At 55.3% G+C, this 14,669-nt stretch overlaps 1 protein-coding gene across 2 annotated transcripts; it reads left to right on the top strand.

Annotated features, from left to right (window-relative positions):
- The first annotated feature begins 2,546 nt into the window (after positions 1–2,546).
- Positions 2,547–12,462, top strand: PRPH (peripherin). Of its 2 annotated transcripts, XM_035002741.1 has the most exons (10): positions 2,547–2,565; positions 8,538–9,501; positions 9,895–9,955; positions 10,137–10,232; positions 10,632–10,799; positions 10,899–11,024; positions 11,115–11,335; positions 11,446–11,495; positions 11,743–11,822; positions 12,074–12,462. In XM_035002741.1, the coding sequence occupies exons 2-10, from the start codon at positions 8,960–8,962 to the stop codon at positions 12,137–12,139; spliced, it is 1,410 nt and encodes a 469-aa protein (XP_034858632.1). In that variant the 5' UTR covers positions 2,547–2,565; positions 8,538–8,959; the 3' UTR covers positions 12,140–12,462. The 2 variants fall into 2 exon arrangements, with proteins under 2 accessions (XP_034858632.1, XP_034858633.1); XM_035002742.1 differs by lacking the exons at positions 2,547–2,565; positions 11,743–11,822 and having other exon boundaries at positions 7,595–9,501; positions 12,074–12,166.
- Positions 12,463–14,669: the final 2,207 nt, after the last annotated feature.

Raw genomic sequence — 14,669 nt, 5'->3', positions numbered from 1 at the left:
GAGACACAGCGAGAGAGGGAACACAAGCAGGGGGAGTGGGAGAGGGAGAAGCAGGCTTCCCGCCGAGCAGGGAGCCCGATGCGGGGCTCAATCCCAGGACCCTGGGATCATGTCCTGAGCCGAAGGCAGATGCTTAACGACTGAGCCCCCCAGGCGCCGGAGCTTGACTCAAGACAAGAACCAAACCAGATTCCGTGGGCTCCAGGGTATGAATGGGGATCACTCCACGGCTTGTTCCCCTGTGTGGAGGCCCTTGGATCCTTGAGAGAAAAAAGCCTGTGAGGTCCTCTCTCCTCTGACCCACTTGATTTGCCCTACTCTTTCTCCCTTCTGCCCTCTCTACCCCAATCCTCATCTTTTCTCTCCACTTCTATCTCTCCCTTCCTTCTCTCTCCCACTTATCTCCCCCTTTCCCCATCTCTGTGTTCCAGCGGCGTGCTGGCCACTGAGTGCGGTCACCTCAGGAGGTACAAGAGTTTCTGCTTCCTTTTCACCTTCTTCCCCCTCCTCCTCCCCTTCTTTTTCCCTCTTCTTCCCTCTTACTCCACCTCCTCCTCCCCCCTCCCCTCCCCTTCTTCCTTCCTCCTCCTCCCCCTCCTCCTCCCCCCCTCCTCCTCCCCCTTCTTCCCTCCTCCTCCTCCTTCCCCCCCCCGTCCCTGCCCCTTCTTCCCTCCTCCTCCTCCCCTTCTTCCCTCCTCCCCCACCTCCTTCTCCTTTTTTTTTTTTTTTTTAAGATTTTATTTACTTATTTGACAGAGAGAGACACAGCGAGAGAGGGAACACAAGCAGGGGGAGTGGGAGAGGGAGAAGCAGGCTTCCCGCAGAGCAGGGAGCCCGATGCGGGGCTTGATCCCAGGACCCCGGGATCATGACCTGAGCCGAAGGCAGACGCTTAACGACTGAGCCACCCAGGTGCCCCCTCCTCCTTCTTTATGTGCAAGTAATATTTTCTTTCTTCCTCTGGTTGCTAGTACCATTGTACATTTTTGGTGAAAGTTCACCCTGCTGCACTGAGAACTTCTAACAGACACTGACAATGGCGCTCTCTGGCCGGAGCTGATGCACAGGTTCCCCAAGCGCAGGCCCGGCGGGGCCCGGCTGTCAGAGGAGTGTCTGCGTGGCCTGCAGGCAGGGCAGTTTGTAGGGGATCGGACTCCTTGAACTTGACTGCTCAGCTGTCACCAGGCCTCTCCCCACAGGAGGTAGGGTGAGATGGATGGCAGGGTGTCATGACTGCAGAAAGGAGCCTCCTGGCAGCTGGCCTGACGGGCAGGAGCCCCTGTCCTGCTCCTCCGAGGGGCGTGCATGTGCTCCAGCCTGCGCCTGCTTAGAGGGGGCAACCAGGGCTCCTCTAGCTGAGGCCATGAGCCAGGGCCCCCCCTCTTCACAGCCCGTGGAACTGTAAGTACCGCCTCCCACCACAGCATCTTCTTTAGGAAAGTGGGGGAGGAGTGCCTAGTGCCCCAGAGTTTCCTGCTCTCACGTTCCGCAGGACCAGACTAAAGGGCTCATAGAAATTGTCTGGAGGAAGGAAGTCTGCCAGGTGGGCCGGCATCAAGTCCACAGCTCCTCTCGGGCACTCTGGATCAACGGAGAGTTGGGGTTGAGGGAGGACATCACTGCCCTCCTTGGACTCCCTGACTGTGGTCTACTCTGAAAGTGGATCCTTCAGCTGCAGATGAGATCACATGTATGTTCCAGCTCTGGTACCAGCCCAAGACAGGCTGCCCCTGCTTTTCCCATCTCTTCCCCTCTCTGTATAGGGACTGCTGCTCCTTCTCATCCAGAGGATCTTGGCACATCACCCTGTGAAGGAAGAGCTTCAAGCTCCTGGGGAACAGTGCTCTGAGACCCACCGTGATCTTTAAGAAATGTTTCTTTTATTCCTTGAGTCCCCTACTCAACAACCTATCTGCTTGGCAAAAATGTCAGGGATCATTTAAGCCTGAGATGCCAAGACACTTTACTCTTAAAGGTGCTCCTGTGGGCACCTGCCAAGAACAAGAACATTCCCTTACACAACCATATTCCCATCTTCACACCTAAAAACAGAATAATCATTCCACAGCATATAATACCAAATTATTACAGTAGCGCTTCCCCCCCCCCCTTCAAATCCGGGACCCAATCTAGGTTTATACATTGCATTTAGTTGTTGTATATCTTGGTCTCTTTTTTGGTCTAGAACAATCTCCCACTGTAGTGGGTTGAGGAGTGGCCCATTAAAAAGATATGTCAACAACCGGGAACCTGTGAATGTGACTTTATTTGGAAGAAGGGTCTTTGCAAAATGCAAGATCCTTAACTAAGGATCTTGATATCATCCTAGATTAACTGGGTCCCCAAATCCAATGACAAGTGTCTTTATAAGAAAGAAAAGAGAAGACACAGACACAGAGGAGAAGGCCGTGTGAAGACAGAGGCAGAGATTAGAGATGCAGCCACAAGCCAAGGACCACCAGGAGCCACGAGAAGCTGGAAGAGGCAAGGAAGCCTTCTCCCCTAGAGCCTTTGGAGCTACAGGCCTCCCAACATCTTGATTTTGGACTTCCAGCCTCCGAAACTGTGAGAATGAATTTCTGTTTTTTAAGCCACCAAGTTTGTGGTAATTTCTTATGACATCCCTAGGAAATTAATATGCCCACCTTTAAAAAAAAAAAAGACGCTGACTTTTTTGGGGCCCCTGGGTGGCTCAGTCGGTTAAGCGTCTGCCTTTGGCTCAGGTCATGATCTCAGGGTCCTGGGATGGAGCCCCGCGTCGGGCTCCTTGCTCAGCGGGAAGCCTGCTTCTCCCTCTCCCTCTGCCCCCCAACGCTTGTGCGGGCTCTCTCTCCCTCTCTCTCAAATAAATAAAATCTTTAAAGAAAAATGACACTTTTTAAAGAGTCTAGGAATTGTACTATGGAATGTCCCAATTCTGAAACTGTCTTCAGATTGACCTTTTAAAGTCATAAATCAGATCAAGTCATTCCCCTGCTTAAAACCCTCCAATGGCTTTTCATTGCATTAAAATAAAATAAGCTATAAACTCTTTACTCTGATTTACAAAGCCCTGCATGCCCTGACTCCTTCCCACACCTCTGACGTCACCTTGCCCTCTCTCCTCACCCAACTTGCTCTAGCCTCACCGACCTTTCTCTAACTCCTCAGACATGCCAAGCTCATCCCAGCCTTACCCCTATGCTCTGGCTCTTCCCTCTGCCCAGGTGACAACCAAATACAATTCTTGATCCTTGATCCCAGATTGGGGGAAATAGTTAGGAAGGACATTATTGGGACAATTGGGGGAATTCTAATAGGACTATTTATTAGATAATATTGTTCTATCAATGTTAAATTTCTTGAGTGGGTTAATAGTACTGTAGGAAAATATCTTTGTTCTTAGGAGATGCATGCTGAAGTATTTGGGGGTGAAATATCATGATGCCTGAATCTTAATTTCAAAGGGATTGTGGCAAAATATTGACAACTGGTAAGTCCAGGAGAAAGGTATACTGGTGTTTATAGCAGGCTTCTTTCAACTTTCTCTGGGTTTGAAACTCTTCAAAATAAAATGGGGAAAAAGATGGACAGTTTAAAGAAAAAAACTTAATCCTGGAATACTCAAATGTTCGTGTGCATTAAAAATCACCTAGGAAGTTTGTTCAAATGCGGATTCTAGAGATTCAGAAGACCTGGGTGGGGCTCTGGAATCTACTTTTTAACAGTCCCTCCGGTGACTCTGCCAAGTCCTCAGGCCACACAGTGAGAAGGAAAATTCACTTAGCATTCCATGTCCATAAGCTGCTCTCCTGTTCTCCAGCTGAGGGGTAGCTGATTGGAAAGGTCAGGAAGGCAGGTGGAGATGTGATTTTATGATGGGGCAGGACTGGAGATTGTGAACACAGTAGAAGATGAGGATGCTGGGGGTGGTGTTTGAAGGCAGAGAATAGATTTTGCCCTGCTTCCCTGGCTTTTTGCTTGGGGGTGGGAGCTGCTGGGGTGGTATAGAGGAGGTTCCTAGGAGTCAGGGCTCTGAACTCCTAATACCAGTGTTGCTATTCTATTTTACACACCCTTATGAATTTTTCTCAGCTATAGAAAGGAGGTCCAATAATGGTGAATTCCCCAAATTTCAGTGTTCCAAGAACCTTGAGTCTTAGATGTATTTGGACTGCAGACATGTCATTCTAGCTTCTGACCAGAAGGTGGCAGCAACACATCTCTCTTTATTTTCCAGACCACCTATCATGGGAGACTTTTTTCAGGTGCCTCAGAATTCCCTTCAGTTTAACCAACATTTATTTGACCTAGATCCTATGCTATACTCTACAGCCACAAAGGTGACTAAGACCCGATCCCTGCCCTCAAAGATCGTATTGTCAGGGATGGGGGAATCAGATATATAAACAGATTAGTGCTAGTTTTCTAGCTGTGTGACCTTGGGCAAGTTGCTTAACCTCTCTGGGCCTCAGTTTTTTCAACTGTAGAATGAGAATCATAATAGTACCTATGCTGTAGAGTGATTAGGAGGATTAAAAATAATAACATGTATAAAATGTATGCCACATAGGAAAGGTTAGCTATTACTATATGATAGAGTGAGAAAAATGATGGGATGGAAAAGATGCCCAGAGTGCCCCCTAACTGGGAGGAGTGGAGCCTCCAAAGGGAGATAATGGGGAAGGGATTCCACCTGGTGCAGCCAGTCAGTCAATGGGGACCCTGTGGCCGGACCAGCCTGGGAGAGAACCCACTTTGAGAAGTGTGGAGCCGGAATCCTCCTAGCTGAGGCTCATCTTGGCTCCTACAGGGCCAGAGCCCAGAACATCAGCAGCTCCTGACCCATCAGGATGTGCCTTCCTGCAGAGGGAGCCACTCTTAGCTTGCTGTGCAACCTCAGACAGGCAACTATGTCCCTCCAAGCCTTGAGTTCTACCTAAGTGTTGGGGAAAGGAACCCGCAGAACCACAGGATGGTGCTGAGTTCCACATCTGGGCACCACGGAGAGTCGGCTGGATAGTCAGCCAGCACAGGGGAAGCAGGACTTGGAGCTAGGGGTGTAAAGGGTGCACTAGGAAGGCAAAGAGATCTTGAGGATGACATTGGGCTATCCCCAGGATGTGGACTGGAGGTCGAGCCAGTCCTAGATCTCTGAAGGGCAGGGGGACCCCAGCTGACACTTCATTACAAGTAATCAGGGCTATGGCATGGGTCCTCTGTGTCTCAGTTTCCTCCCCATCACCCGGTAGGGGAAGAAGGCCATCAACAGTGCTGAGCACCTGCTATGAGCCTCATGACATGCTAACTACTTCATGCACAAGTAGTACACGAAGTACTTAGATCTCACTTACATGTCACAACACACAGGGATGAAGGTGTCATCATCTCTATTTTACAGATGAAGAAATGGAAGCTCAGAGAGGACAAGTAAGTTGCCAAGGGTCACACAGCTCAGAAGTGCCCAGGCTGGTGGCCTGATCTTTTCTCCCATGACCTTCTCCTTCATTTGACTTTAGCCTCCGTTGACCACTCCCTTAAAAACACCCTGGAAATCTTACCATTCATCAATACCCCAGCTCCAGAATCACAAATTCATGCATCTCACTCTCTGAAAACAACTTCCTACCCTCTTGGTGCCTCTTTCAATTCCCCTGTACTAGGACTGTTCTTTGGCCTTGCCTGGGAGGCCAGCTATGGACCTCTTTACTCTCCCAGTCTCCCACCCTCACCTGCCCACACACCCTTTCTTCATCCAGCTTTGAGTCCATGGCCTGTCGTTCGGTAGCACTTCCCAGTCAACTTCATTGCTCACCTTCCTTACAAACCCCTGAATGCATCTAATTGTCATTTTTCTCCAAGCCTTCACCGGAGCAGCTGGCTAATCCTTGTACAGCACATATTATGTGCCAAGCACTAAGTGCCTCACATATTATAACTCAGCTAATCCTCCAATACTATGAGGAAGGTACAATTCTTATTGCCCCATTTATGGATAAAGAAAATGGAGTGAACAGAGGTGAAACCACTCACCCAAACCCAAAAGCATATAGCTAATTAAATTGAGGAGCCATGATCACACCCAGGTGGTCTGTTCAGAGTCCATGTCTTCATCAGTACATTGGGGAAAGATCAGCCAGGCAGTCCTTGGCTCCTTCTGCCCTGGGTCCAGAACCGCTCTCAGCCACTAGCGGGGACAATCCAAGAGAAGTCCAGATCCTCACTGCATTCGGCAGCTGACTATATCACTTGGGAGATCAAGAATGATAATAGTAAAACTAACTTACATTTCAGCCATTATCGTATGTGTCCTAAGTATTTAATCCTCCCAGCAACAGTATGAGGTAGAAGTTACGATTATCTACATTTTACTGGGGGACATGGAAGGACATTGTAACAAGCCTAAATTCCTACAACACACAATATTGGAGTCAGATGGGAAGCTTGGCAGCTGGATGCCCGAGCCCTGGCTCTTAACTGTGACCCTTTCCTACCTTTCTTTTGGCCCTTTCCTACCTTTCCTCCTGGCTCTTTCTGAATAAGGGGGAGGAGTCTTCTCTGACATGCTGGCTGGCCTGGTTCCCCCACCCAGGCCCCGACCTCACTCCCTCCCTCCACAGCTCCCTGAGCCCTGCTGAGGAGGCCCTGGTCCCCTCTCCTTTGAGGCACCGGGGTGGTAAGCTGGAAGCTTAAGCAGCGAAAGGCTGGGAGCTCCACCTGCAACTGCCTGGGCTCAGCCCAAGGGGCCTCTACGCGATGCTCAAAGGCCCAGATCTACCAGCAGCGACCTATAAAGACAGGGCCTGGGAAGGACCAGCTCAGGCTCCCAGTTTGCTCCCCATGGACAGCAGACAGGGACGGGGCAGGGCCTGGGCTGGGGTCGATGGGGCTCCAGGCCAATGGTAGCTGGGGCTCAGAGCCTAGGCTGTGGCACAAAGCACCAACGCTTCCCCAGCATCCACCCCCTGCCCATACACACACAGCCGCCAAGCCCTTACCCCCAGCCCAGGCTGGACCCCACCCCTCCCCACTCCTAGAAGTCAGGGGGACAGGCCCAGGTTTATCCATCCTGTCCCCTCTCTCCCATCCTCCCTCTTCCCATTCCCCTGGCAACCAAACCAGACCCATCAAGGAGAAGGACCTGGCAGCTGTGCAGGGAGAGACTAATGGCCCGGAAGGAAGGAGGGGCCTGGAGAGGAGACGTGAAGGAAGGCGGTAGGGATGTGAGCAGGCGGGCGTTGGTCCATCTCAGAGGACACACAAAGGAGGGGAGGTTCCTCTGCCCTGCAATGCTGAGGAGCTGGCTGGCCAAGGAGCCGCCCTCCTCACCCCCTCACCCAGAGATCCAGCCTGGAGTCCCAAACAGTCTTCCCCAGATGCCCAGCTCTAGTCCTCAGGGCCTGTCTGAGGTGGACCTGTCCGAGCTGGAAAGCCCTGGAGTCCCTGGCGGCGGCAGCCCCATGGCTCTTGGCAAACCCAACAGGCCTCAGCACCCTGGCTCCTGCAGACCACCTGAGCTGCCTCTGTCCGCTCCGGGGCGGCCTGTGCCTGAGTTCTGGAAGCCGCAGACATGCAAAGGCCAGACGTCAGCCCTCCTGATAACTGGGGTGGGGGAGGGCCGGAAGGGAGGTGCGCTTGCGTGTGTGATGTGTGTGCCTATCGGTGATGTAGGGCTATTGTGCATATGCATCTGTGTGCACGGGCTTGTGGATCTGCTTTGGGGCCTTCTCTCTCCTCTTTCAGTCCCTGGACCACCAGCGATGGGCGCTTTCTCTTTCCCCATCTCTTCCCCATCCAGCCCCACCCATCCCTGGGTACCTGAACTCCTCAATACTGGTAGCCGGTTCCTGCCAGCCCGTTCATCTCTCAGCCTTGGCAGCAGCTGCTGCCCTCAGCCCCCTCCCCTTCCTACCTCAGGAATCGCTTTGCTTCCCGTAAGGCCCATGACTGAGCAGCCATTGGTTGGGGGAAGGGAGAATCCAGTAAAGCTGGACAGCCTACAACTGGCTTGTTCAGCTCAGCCTCTGGCCGGGCACAGACCCTCCGGAGTGGGACCCAGAGCTGGGCGCAGCCACCCTCAGCCCCCCACTGCTGGGCCCACCCTGTGGCGGCCCAGTGTAGGTCCAGGTTTGGGAGCTGTGTCTTTAAGGCTGAGCCATCAGCAGGCAACCCCCTGGCCAAGTGTCCAGAGGAGGGGGAGGGGAAATGGCCAGTCCATTAGCCGCAGAGCTGGCGCCAGGCAGCAGACCTCCACAGGGCCCTGGGGATTACGGAGGGATCAGCCCTTCCCCCCCCTTAGCTCCCTCACCGTCCTGTCCCCCATTTCTCCCTGGGTGTGGTAACAGAGGGGTAGCTGACAGCAGGTAAAATCAGGGCCTAGCCTGCAGGGGACACGTGGGGGCATAGGCCCTGGGGCCTAAGCCAGGCCAACTCTCCATCTGCCCAGGGCCACCTCCTCACCACTCAGGCGCCAGAAGCCTGCCCTATAACCTCCAGTCCTCCTATCCCCCCCTTTTTCTTACTGATGTATAACTGACCTAACATTGTATTAATTTCAGGGGGACAATGTAATGACTCTACGTTTGCGCGTCTCCGACTTTTACCAGCTCTCTCAGGCGGGAACCCCAGCTCCAGTCAAGCCCTCCCACCCTGGGCTCCCGCTCTGGATGCCCGCTGGAAGGTGCTGACCCCCATCCCAGGCCTGCCGGTGGTCGCCAGGCCCGCTTCCCTCCCCGCCAGCAACAGGGGGAAGCAAGTAGGCAGGGTGCCAACAGCCTTGGCGGGAGGGTGCGGCTCTCCTGCTGCTCCGCAGGGGTGGGGCGTCCCCCTCCCCACATAGCCCCGCCGTCAGGCCAGTGGGAGGAGCTGCCCGTGCCCCCCCTGAGCCTGCAGGGCTATAAAGCCGCCTCGCAGCGGTCTGCAGCTCCCTCCCAGCTCCCGGACCAGCTCTGCCAGCGGTGACTGCCCATCCTCGGCCGCCATGAGCCACCCGTCGGGCCTCCGAGCCGGCGTCACTTCCACCTCCTACCGCCGCACCTTCGGGCCACCGCCCTCACTGTCCCCCGGGGCCTACTCCTATGCGTCCAGCTCCCGCTTCTCGAGCAGCCGCCTGCTGGGCTCGGCGTCCCCCGGCTCCTCCGTGCGCCTGGGCAGCTTCCGCGGCCCCCGGGCGGGCGCGAGCGCCCTCCTGCGCCTGCCCTCGGAGCGCCTCGACTTTTCCATGGCCGAGGCCCTGAACCAGGAGTTCCTGGCCACGCGCAGCAACGAGAAGCAGGAGCTGCAAGAGCTCAACGACCGCTTCGCCAACTTCATTGAGAAGGTGCGCTTCCTGGAGCAGCAGAACGCGGCCTTGCGCGGGGAGCTGAGCCAGGCCCGGGGCCAGGAGCCGGCGCGCGCCGACCAGCTGTGCCAGCAGGAGCTGCGCGAGCTGCGCAGGGAGCTGGAGCTGCTGGGCCGCGAGCGCGACCGGGTGCAGGTGGAGCGCGACGGGCTGGCGGAGGACGTGGCGGCGCTCAAGCAGAGGTCAGGGGGCAGGGCCGGGGCTGGGCGGCGGCCGTCGAGGCGGCTGCTCCTCGCTCGGCTCCCTGCCCGGCCAGCCGCCGGAGGGAGTGGCTCCCCTCGTCTGCCCAGGCGCGTGCAGGGAGCAAGCTCGCCCGCGGGCTCTCACCGTCCCCCCCCCCCCCCCAGCGTGCTGCCTCTCTGGGGAGGGGAGGGAGGAGCCACCATGTCTGCCCTGTGTCTAAAGGGGGTCCCCTCTCAGCTCCCAGCCCGTTAGAGACAAAGTCGGGCAGCTTGAAGACCCCTCCTTCCTCAGAGTCCTGGACGGTAGCAGCCTCTAACCTAGACCCTGGGCTGCGCGGGCTGATGCTTGGGCGGTGACCCTGCAGCTCGGCCTCTGCCCGTTCTGCTCGCCAGGTTGGAGGAGGAGACGCGCAAGCGGGAGGATGCGGAGCACAACCTCGTGCTCTTCCGCAAGGTGAGCCCGGGCCCCACGTCAGCGCAGTCTCCCCACGTCTACCCCCGCCTGCATCTAGGGTGACAAGTGTGGGCGCCAGGAGGCGACCAGAAGCCTCCAGAGACAGGCAGGGAGGGCCTGGCCCTTCCTCGGCCTGAGCAGTCCCTCCCTGCTCTTGAACCCCCACTGCCACCCCCTTAAGGACGTGGACGACGCCACCCTGTCCCGCCTGGAACTAGAGCGCAAGATTGAGTCTCTGATGGATGAGATTGAGTTCCTCAAGAAGCTACACGAGGAGGTAGGTGGGCCGAGTGTCAGTAGAGGCTTCGAAGGTTGCAGGTGGTCTCCTTGGAGCTGAAAGGCAGGCGCTGGAGAAGACCGGCGAATGCGGCGGAGGACTCGCCCTAGGGAAGAGAAGTGAGATTCGCTGGGTAGACGCAGCCCCTCAACCCGCCCTCTACAGGTGGTTTGACTCCCACCCCTGCGCCACCTGGTGGCGAGCGGCGGAACTGCACTCCGTCGCTTGGCCGCCGGCTTGGAGCTCACCGGGGCGCAGGACGCGCAGTCCTCCGCGCGCTGCACTCCCTGGCACCCCCTTCCGTTCATTCGAGTGTTTCTCCTCTTTTCTGTGCGTGAACTGCGCGGCCCGCATGGGATCCGCGCGGCAACCTCGACAACTTGTCGTCCTGGGCCGCAGGAGCTGCGAGACCTGCAGGTGAGCGTGGAGAGCCAGCAGGTGCAGCAGGTCGAGGTGGAGGCCACCGTGAAGCCTGAGCTGACGGCGGCGCTGAGGGACATCCGCGCGCAGTACGAGAGCATCGCGGCGAAGAACCTGCAGGAGGCAGAGGAGTGGTACAAGTCCAAGGTGCGAGGGCCCGGGCGGGCGAGGGAGGGCCCGGGCGAGCGGGGCGCTGCGGGGAGCGCGTGCCGTCAGCTCACGGCCCTGTTGCCTCGCACGCCGCAGTACGCCGACCTGTCCGACGCCGCCAACCGGAACCACGAGGCCCTGCGTCAGGCCAAGCAGGAGATGAACGAGTCCCGACGCCAGATACAGAGCCTGACTTGTGAGGTGGACGGGCTGCGCGGCACGGTGAGTACCGGGCTTGGCGCCCAGGCCCGGGGAGGGGGCGCCGCGGAGGATTAAGGCTGTTCCCCCAGTGACCCCCTGCCGCCCCCCCAGAACGAGGCGCTGCTCAGACAGCTGCGGGAGCTAGAGGAGCACTTTGCCCTGGAGGCGGGCGGGTACCAGGCGGGTGCCGCGAGGCTCGAGGAGGAGCTGCGACAGCTAAAGGAGGAGATGGCCCGGCACCTGCGCGAGTACCAGGAGCTCCTCAACGTCAAGATGGCCCTGGACATCGAGATCGCCACCTACCGGAAGCTGCTGGAGGGCGAGGAGAGCAGGTGGGGGGCAGGGCTGCTGGAGGGTGGGAGTGTAAGGGATGGTAGGGATTGGGTGTTCAGGGAAGGGGCGGGGCCTGGGCCCAGTCGCTGACCCCTTGCTTCGCTCCCAGGATCTCCGTGCCAGTCCATTCTTTTGCATCCTTAAGTATAAAGACGGCTGGTGAGTCTCCCACGCCTGGCTTCCAATCTGCCTGTCCCCTTGTCCGCTTCTGCCCTGACCAGACTCTTGCTGTGTCTGCCTCTGCTCAGGGATCGATTCTGTCCATGAACTACTGAGTCCTAGTCTGTACTCATGCCCTGCTCCTCATGCCCGGCCACTCCCCTTCCCTCATAGATGAGAGTGAGGGCTTAAAAGGAGAGAAACCGCAAGCCTCCTCTCTTCCACCCCTTCATCCTACTTTTTCCAGTGCCTGAGGTGGAGCCTCCTCAGGACAGCCACAGCAGGAAGATGGTTCTGATCAAGACCATTGAGACCCGGGATGGGGAGGTGAGATGGACCACTGGAGCCCAGGACCCCATCATTGCCCACATTATTTCTGAGCCCCCACCTGGCTGCCGCCGATTTTAGAGTATTGAGGGTTAGTGGTCTTGGGGGCTAGAGGGAGACAGGGAGATAGAGAAGGTGGAGAGATAGGAGCCTCAGCTGGTTTTGCTGGAGAAGGAGACAGCATCCCCAAAGGAGAGCGAAGGAGGGTGGTGCTCAATGGTTTGTGCCCTTCACATGCTTTGCCCCAGCAGGTGGTGACTGAGTCCCAGAAGGAGCAGCACAGTGAGCTGGACAAGTCTTCTACTCACAGCTACTGAACCCATTGGTCCAGAGCTCCCTGACCTGCCCTAGGCCTGCTCCAAGTCCCAGACCCCAACACCTGTACGGAATTAGTCCTCTCGGCTCTGCATGCGTCTAGGGGATGGCACAGGTCACCCCTTCCCTGCCCTGTGGCCAAGCCCTACCCAGCCAGCAGTACCTGGCCCTTCTCTCCCTGCCCTGACACATATATATGACCTGTGTGTTCCCCTTATTGAGTCCTGGTAAGAGGCTGGCGATCCCCAGATCTATTCTCCTCCTGCCATTATCCCATGACCAGTGGAGCGGGCCAGGGTCTGAGTTTCACTTTTGAATCAAATAAAACTGCTGTCAAGAGAAACGTCTCCAGTGCGTTTGTGTCTGTGGAAGTGGGGGTGCCTGTGGGGAGGGGGCTCAGCAGTATTTTCCCCTTGTCTCTAGTCTTTTTTTTTTTTTTTAAGATTTTATTTATTTGACACAGAGAGAGGGAACACAAGCAGGGGGAGGGGGAGAGGGAGAAGCAGGCTTCCCGTGGAGCAGGGAGCCCGATGCGGGGCTCGATGCCAGGACCCTGGGATCATGACCTGAGCCGAAGTCAGACACTTAATGACCCAGGCGCCCCGTCTCTAGTCATTTCTTTTCTGCATCCTGTATCTTGGCATCTATGACTCCTATCTATCCTTCTCCTAGTTCTACATCCACTCCTTCTCAACTTCTGTTACGGCGGCCCTGAATGTCCAGGTGCCTTCTGGATGTGCTGTAGGCCCCTCAAACTCAACATGTCCAAAACAGAGTTCCTCATTTCCCTCTGCACCTGCGATCATGTTCTTCCTTCGGGGTTCCCCACTCTAGAAGAAGGCACCACTAAGGACTTCTGCCAAATTAGAACACCTCATCTTCTACTCCTTTCTTTTCTTACCCCTCCAATTCTGTTAATTCTACTTCTTAATTCTTTCAAGTCTGTCTTGTTCTCTCCATCTCCACTGCCACCACCCTAGTCTGGGCCACCATCATCGTTTGCCTGGGTTCATTATCTCCCTCAGTGATGTCTTGCCCTTGGCCTTGCCCTGCCACCCACCTAAACCTACTTGACACACTTGGCTAGCAAATCAGATTCTGCCACCCTCACTCTCCACCCTGCTTGAAAATGTCCACTTCTACAATGGCCTCCAACTCTATTCCATCCTACCCTTGCCTTCAAGTCAAGTCTGAGTTTGTTTAAAATGATCTTTTTCAGTCAATTATTGTGCTACATGCAGGGAGTAAGCCAGGGTCCCCACTCTCAAGGAGTTCCCAGTCTGGGGTAGGGGTGAGGGACTGACAAGCAGGTCATTACAGCCTTGTGAAGAGCACTGTGACTGGGAAAGAAGATGACTTTGTGGGGACACGAAGAGCATCTAACCCAGGCTTGCGGTAAATGCGCCCCCCCCCCCCATCATGCTGAGCACTGAAATGAGCAGGAGTTATTCAGGTAAAGCAGGGAGAGGAGGAGGCCTTTCTAGATAGATAAGTCAGTCAGGAGGTGAGACAGAGCCAGTTTTTGAACTGGAAGTACCTCTATCATTCTGGAATGAAGGACAGAAAGGAGGAATGGCCCTGAGGTTGCAAAGATGACATGTGGGCTAGGTCATGCAGGACCTCACGTGCCATATGAAGGCTTTTTCCGAATGCATCCTAAGGAAAAGGGAAAAAAACATGGTTTCATCAGGAGGGTGAAGCATTCAGATTTGCATTTTAGAAAGATCACTCTGGCTGTGGTGTGCAGAAGCCATTAGGAGGCAGAGAACCAGGTCAGAGGCTGTTGCAGGGGAACAGGCAAGAGGTGATAGTGAGCAGAGAAGTGGGTGGATTTGAGAAGTATTCAGGGCAGAGGGACTCTGCTACACCCAAGGAAACATTGCCACTGGAGGCAGGAGGGAAATAAATAGCAGAGATGACTGAAGGTTTTGGCTTGAGTCAGGCAGATGGTGGATCTTTCACAGAAGACTAGAGGAGGGGGAGGAGGGGGCCCAGACAAAGTCCGTTTTAGGCCTACTGAGTGTGTGATGTTATGGAACAGCCAAGAGGAAGACCTGGCAGGCAGGTGGATCCAGAGGTCTGGAGTTCAGGTGTGATGGGATATTTTGAGATACTGAATCAGGATGCTATCTGCTACAAGTAACATAATACCTCATTTTTTTAAGAAAAAGAAAGAAATAGGGGCACCTGGGTGGCTCAGTCATTAAGCGTCTGCCTTCAGCTCAGGTCATGATCCAAGGGTCCTGGGATCGAGCCCCGCATCGGGCTCCCTGCTCAGCGGGAAGCCTGCTTCTCCCTCTCCCACTCCCCCTGCTTGTGTACCCTCTCTTGCTCTCTCTCTCTCTCTGTCAAATAAATAAAATCTTAAAAAAAAAAAAAAGGAAAAAAGAAAAAGAAATAGCTCATGTAACAAGGAACCAGAGGTAGGCAGGCTCTGAGGGCTGTTGATTCAGTAGTTCAATGATGTCGTCAAGGACTTAGATTCTGTCCAAGGTTCTACTCAGCCTTCCTCCTTGAAGCTTTGTCCTTAGG

Source organism: Mirounga leonina, unplaced genomic scaffold (genome assembly GCF_011800145.1).
Source record: "Mirounga leonina isolate KUSES-001 unplaced genomic scaffold, KU_Mleo_1.0 Mir_126, whole genome shotgun sequence".
Classification (NCBI taxonomy): domain Eukaryota; kingdom Metazoa; phylum Chordata; class Mammalia; order Carnivora; family Phocidae; genus Mirounga; species Mirounga leonina.
The sequence above is the reverse complement of the archived record's forward strand: the minus strand, read 5'-3'. Positions and strand labels throughout refer to the sequence as shown.

Excerpts from the sequence above, each read along its gene's own strand:
- PRPH (XM_035002741.1), top strand. The coding sequence starts at position 8,960 with ATGAGCCACCCGTCGGGCCTCCGAGCCGGCGTCACTTCCACCTCCTAC. Across the intron at positions 9,502-9,894 it reads GTGGCGGCGCTCAAGCAGAG|GTTGGAGGAGGAGACGCGCA; the intron begins GTCAGGGGGCAG and ends TCTGCTCGCCAG. Across the intron at positions 11,496-11,742 it reads CTTAAGTATAAAGACGGCTG|TGCCTGAGGTGGAGCCTCCT; the intron begins GTGAGTCTCCCA and ends TACTTTTTCCAG.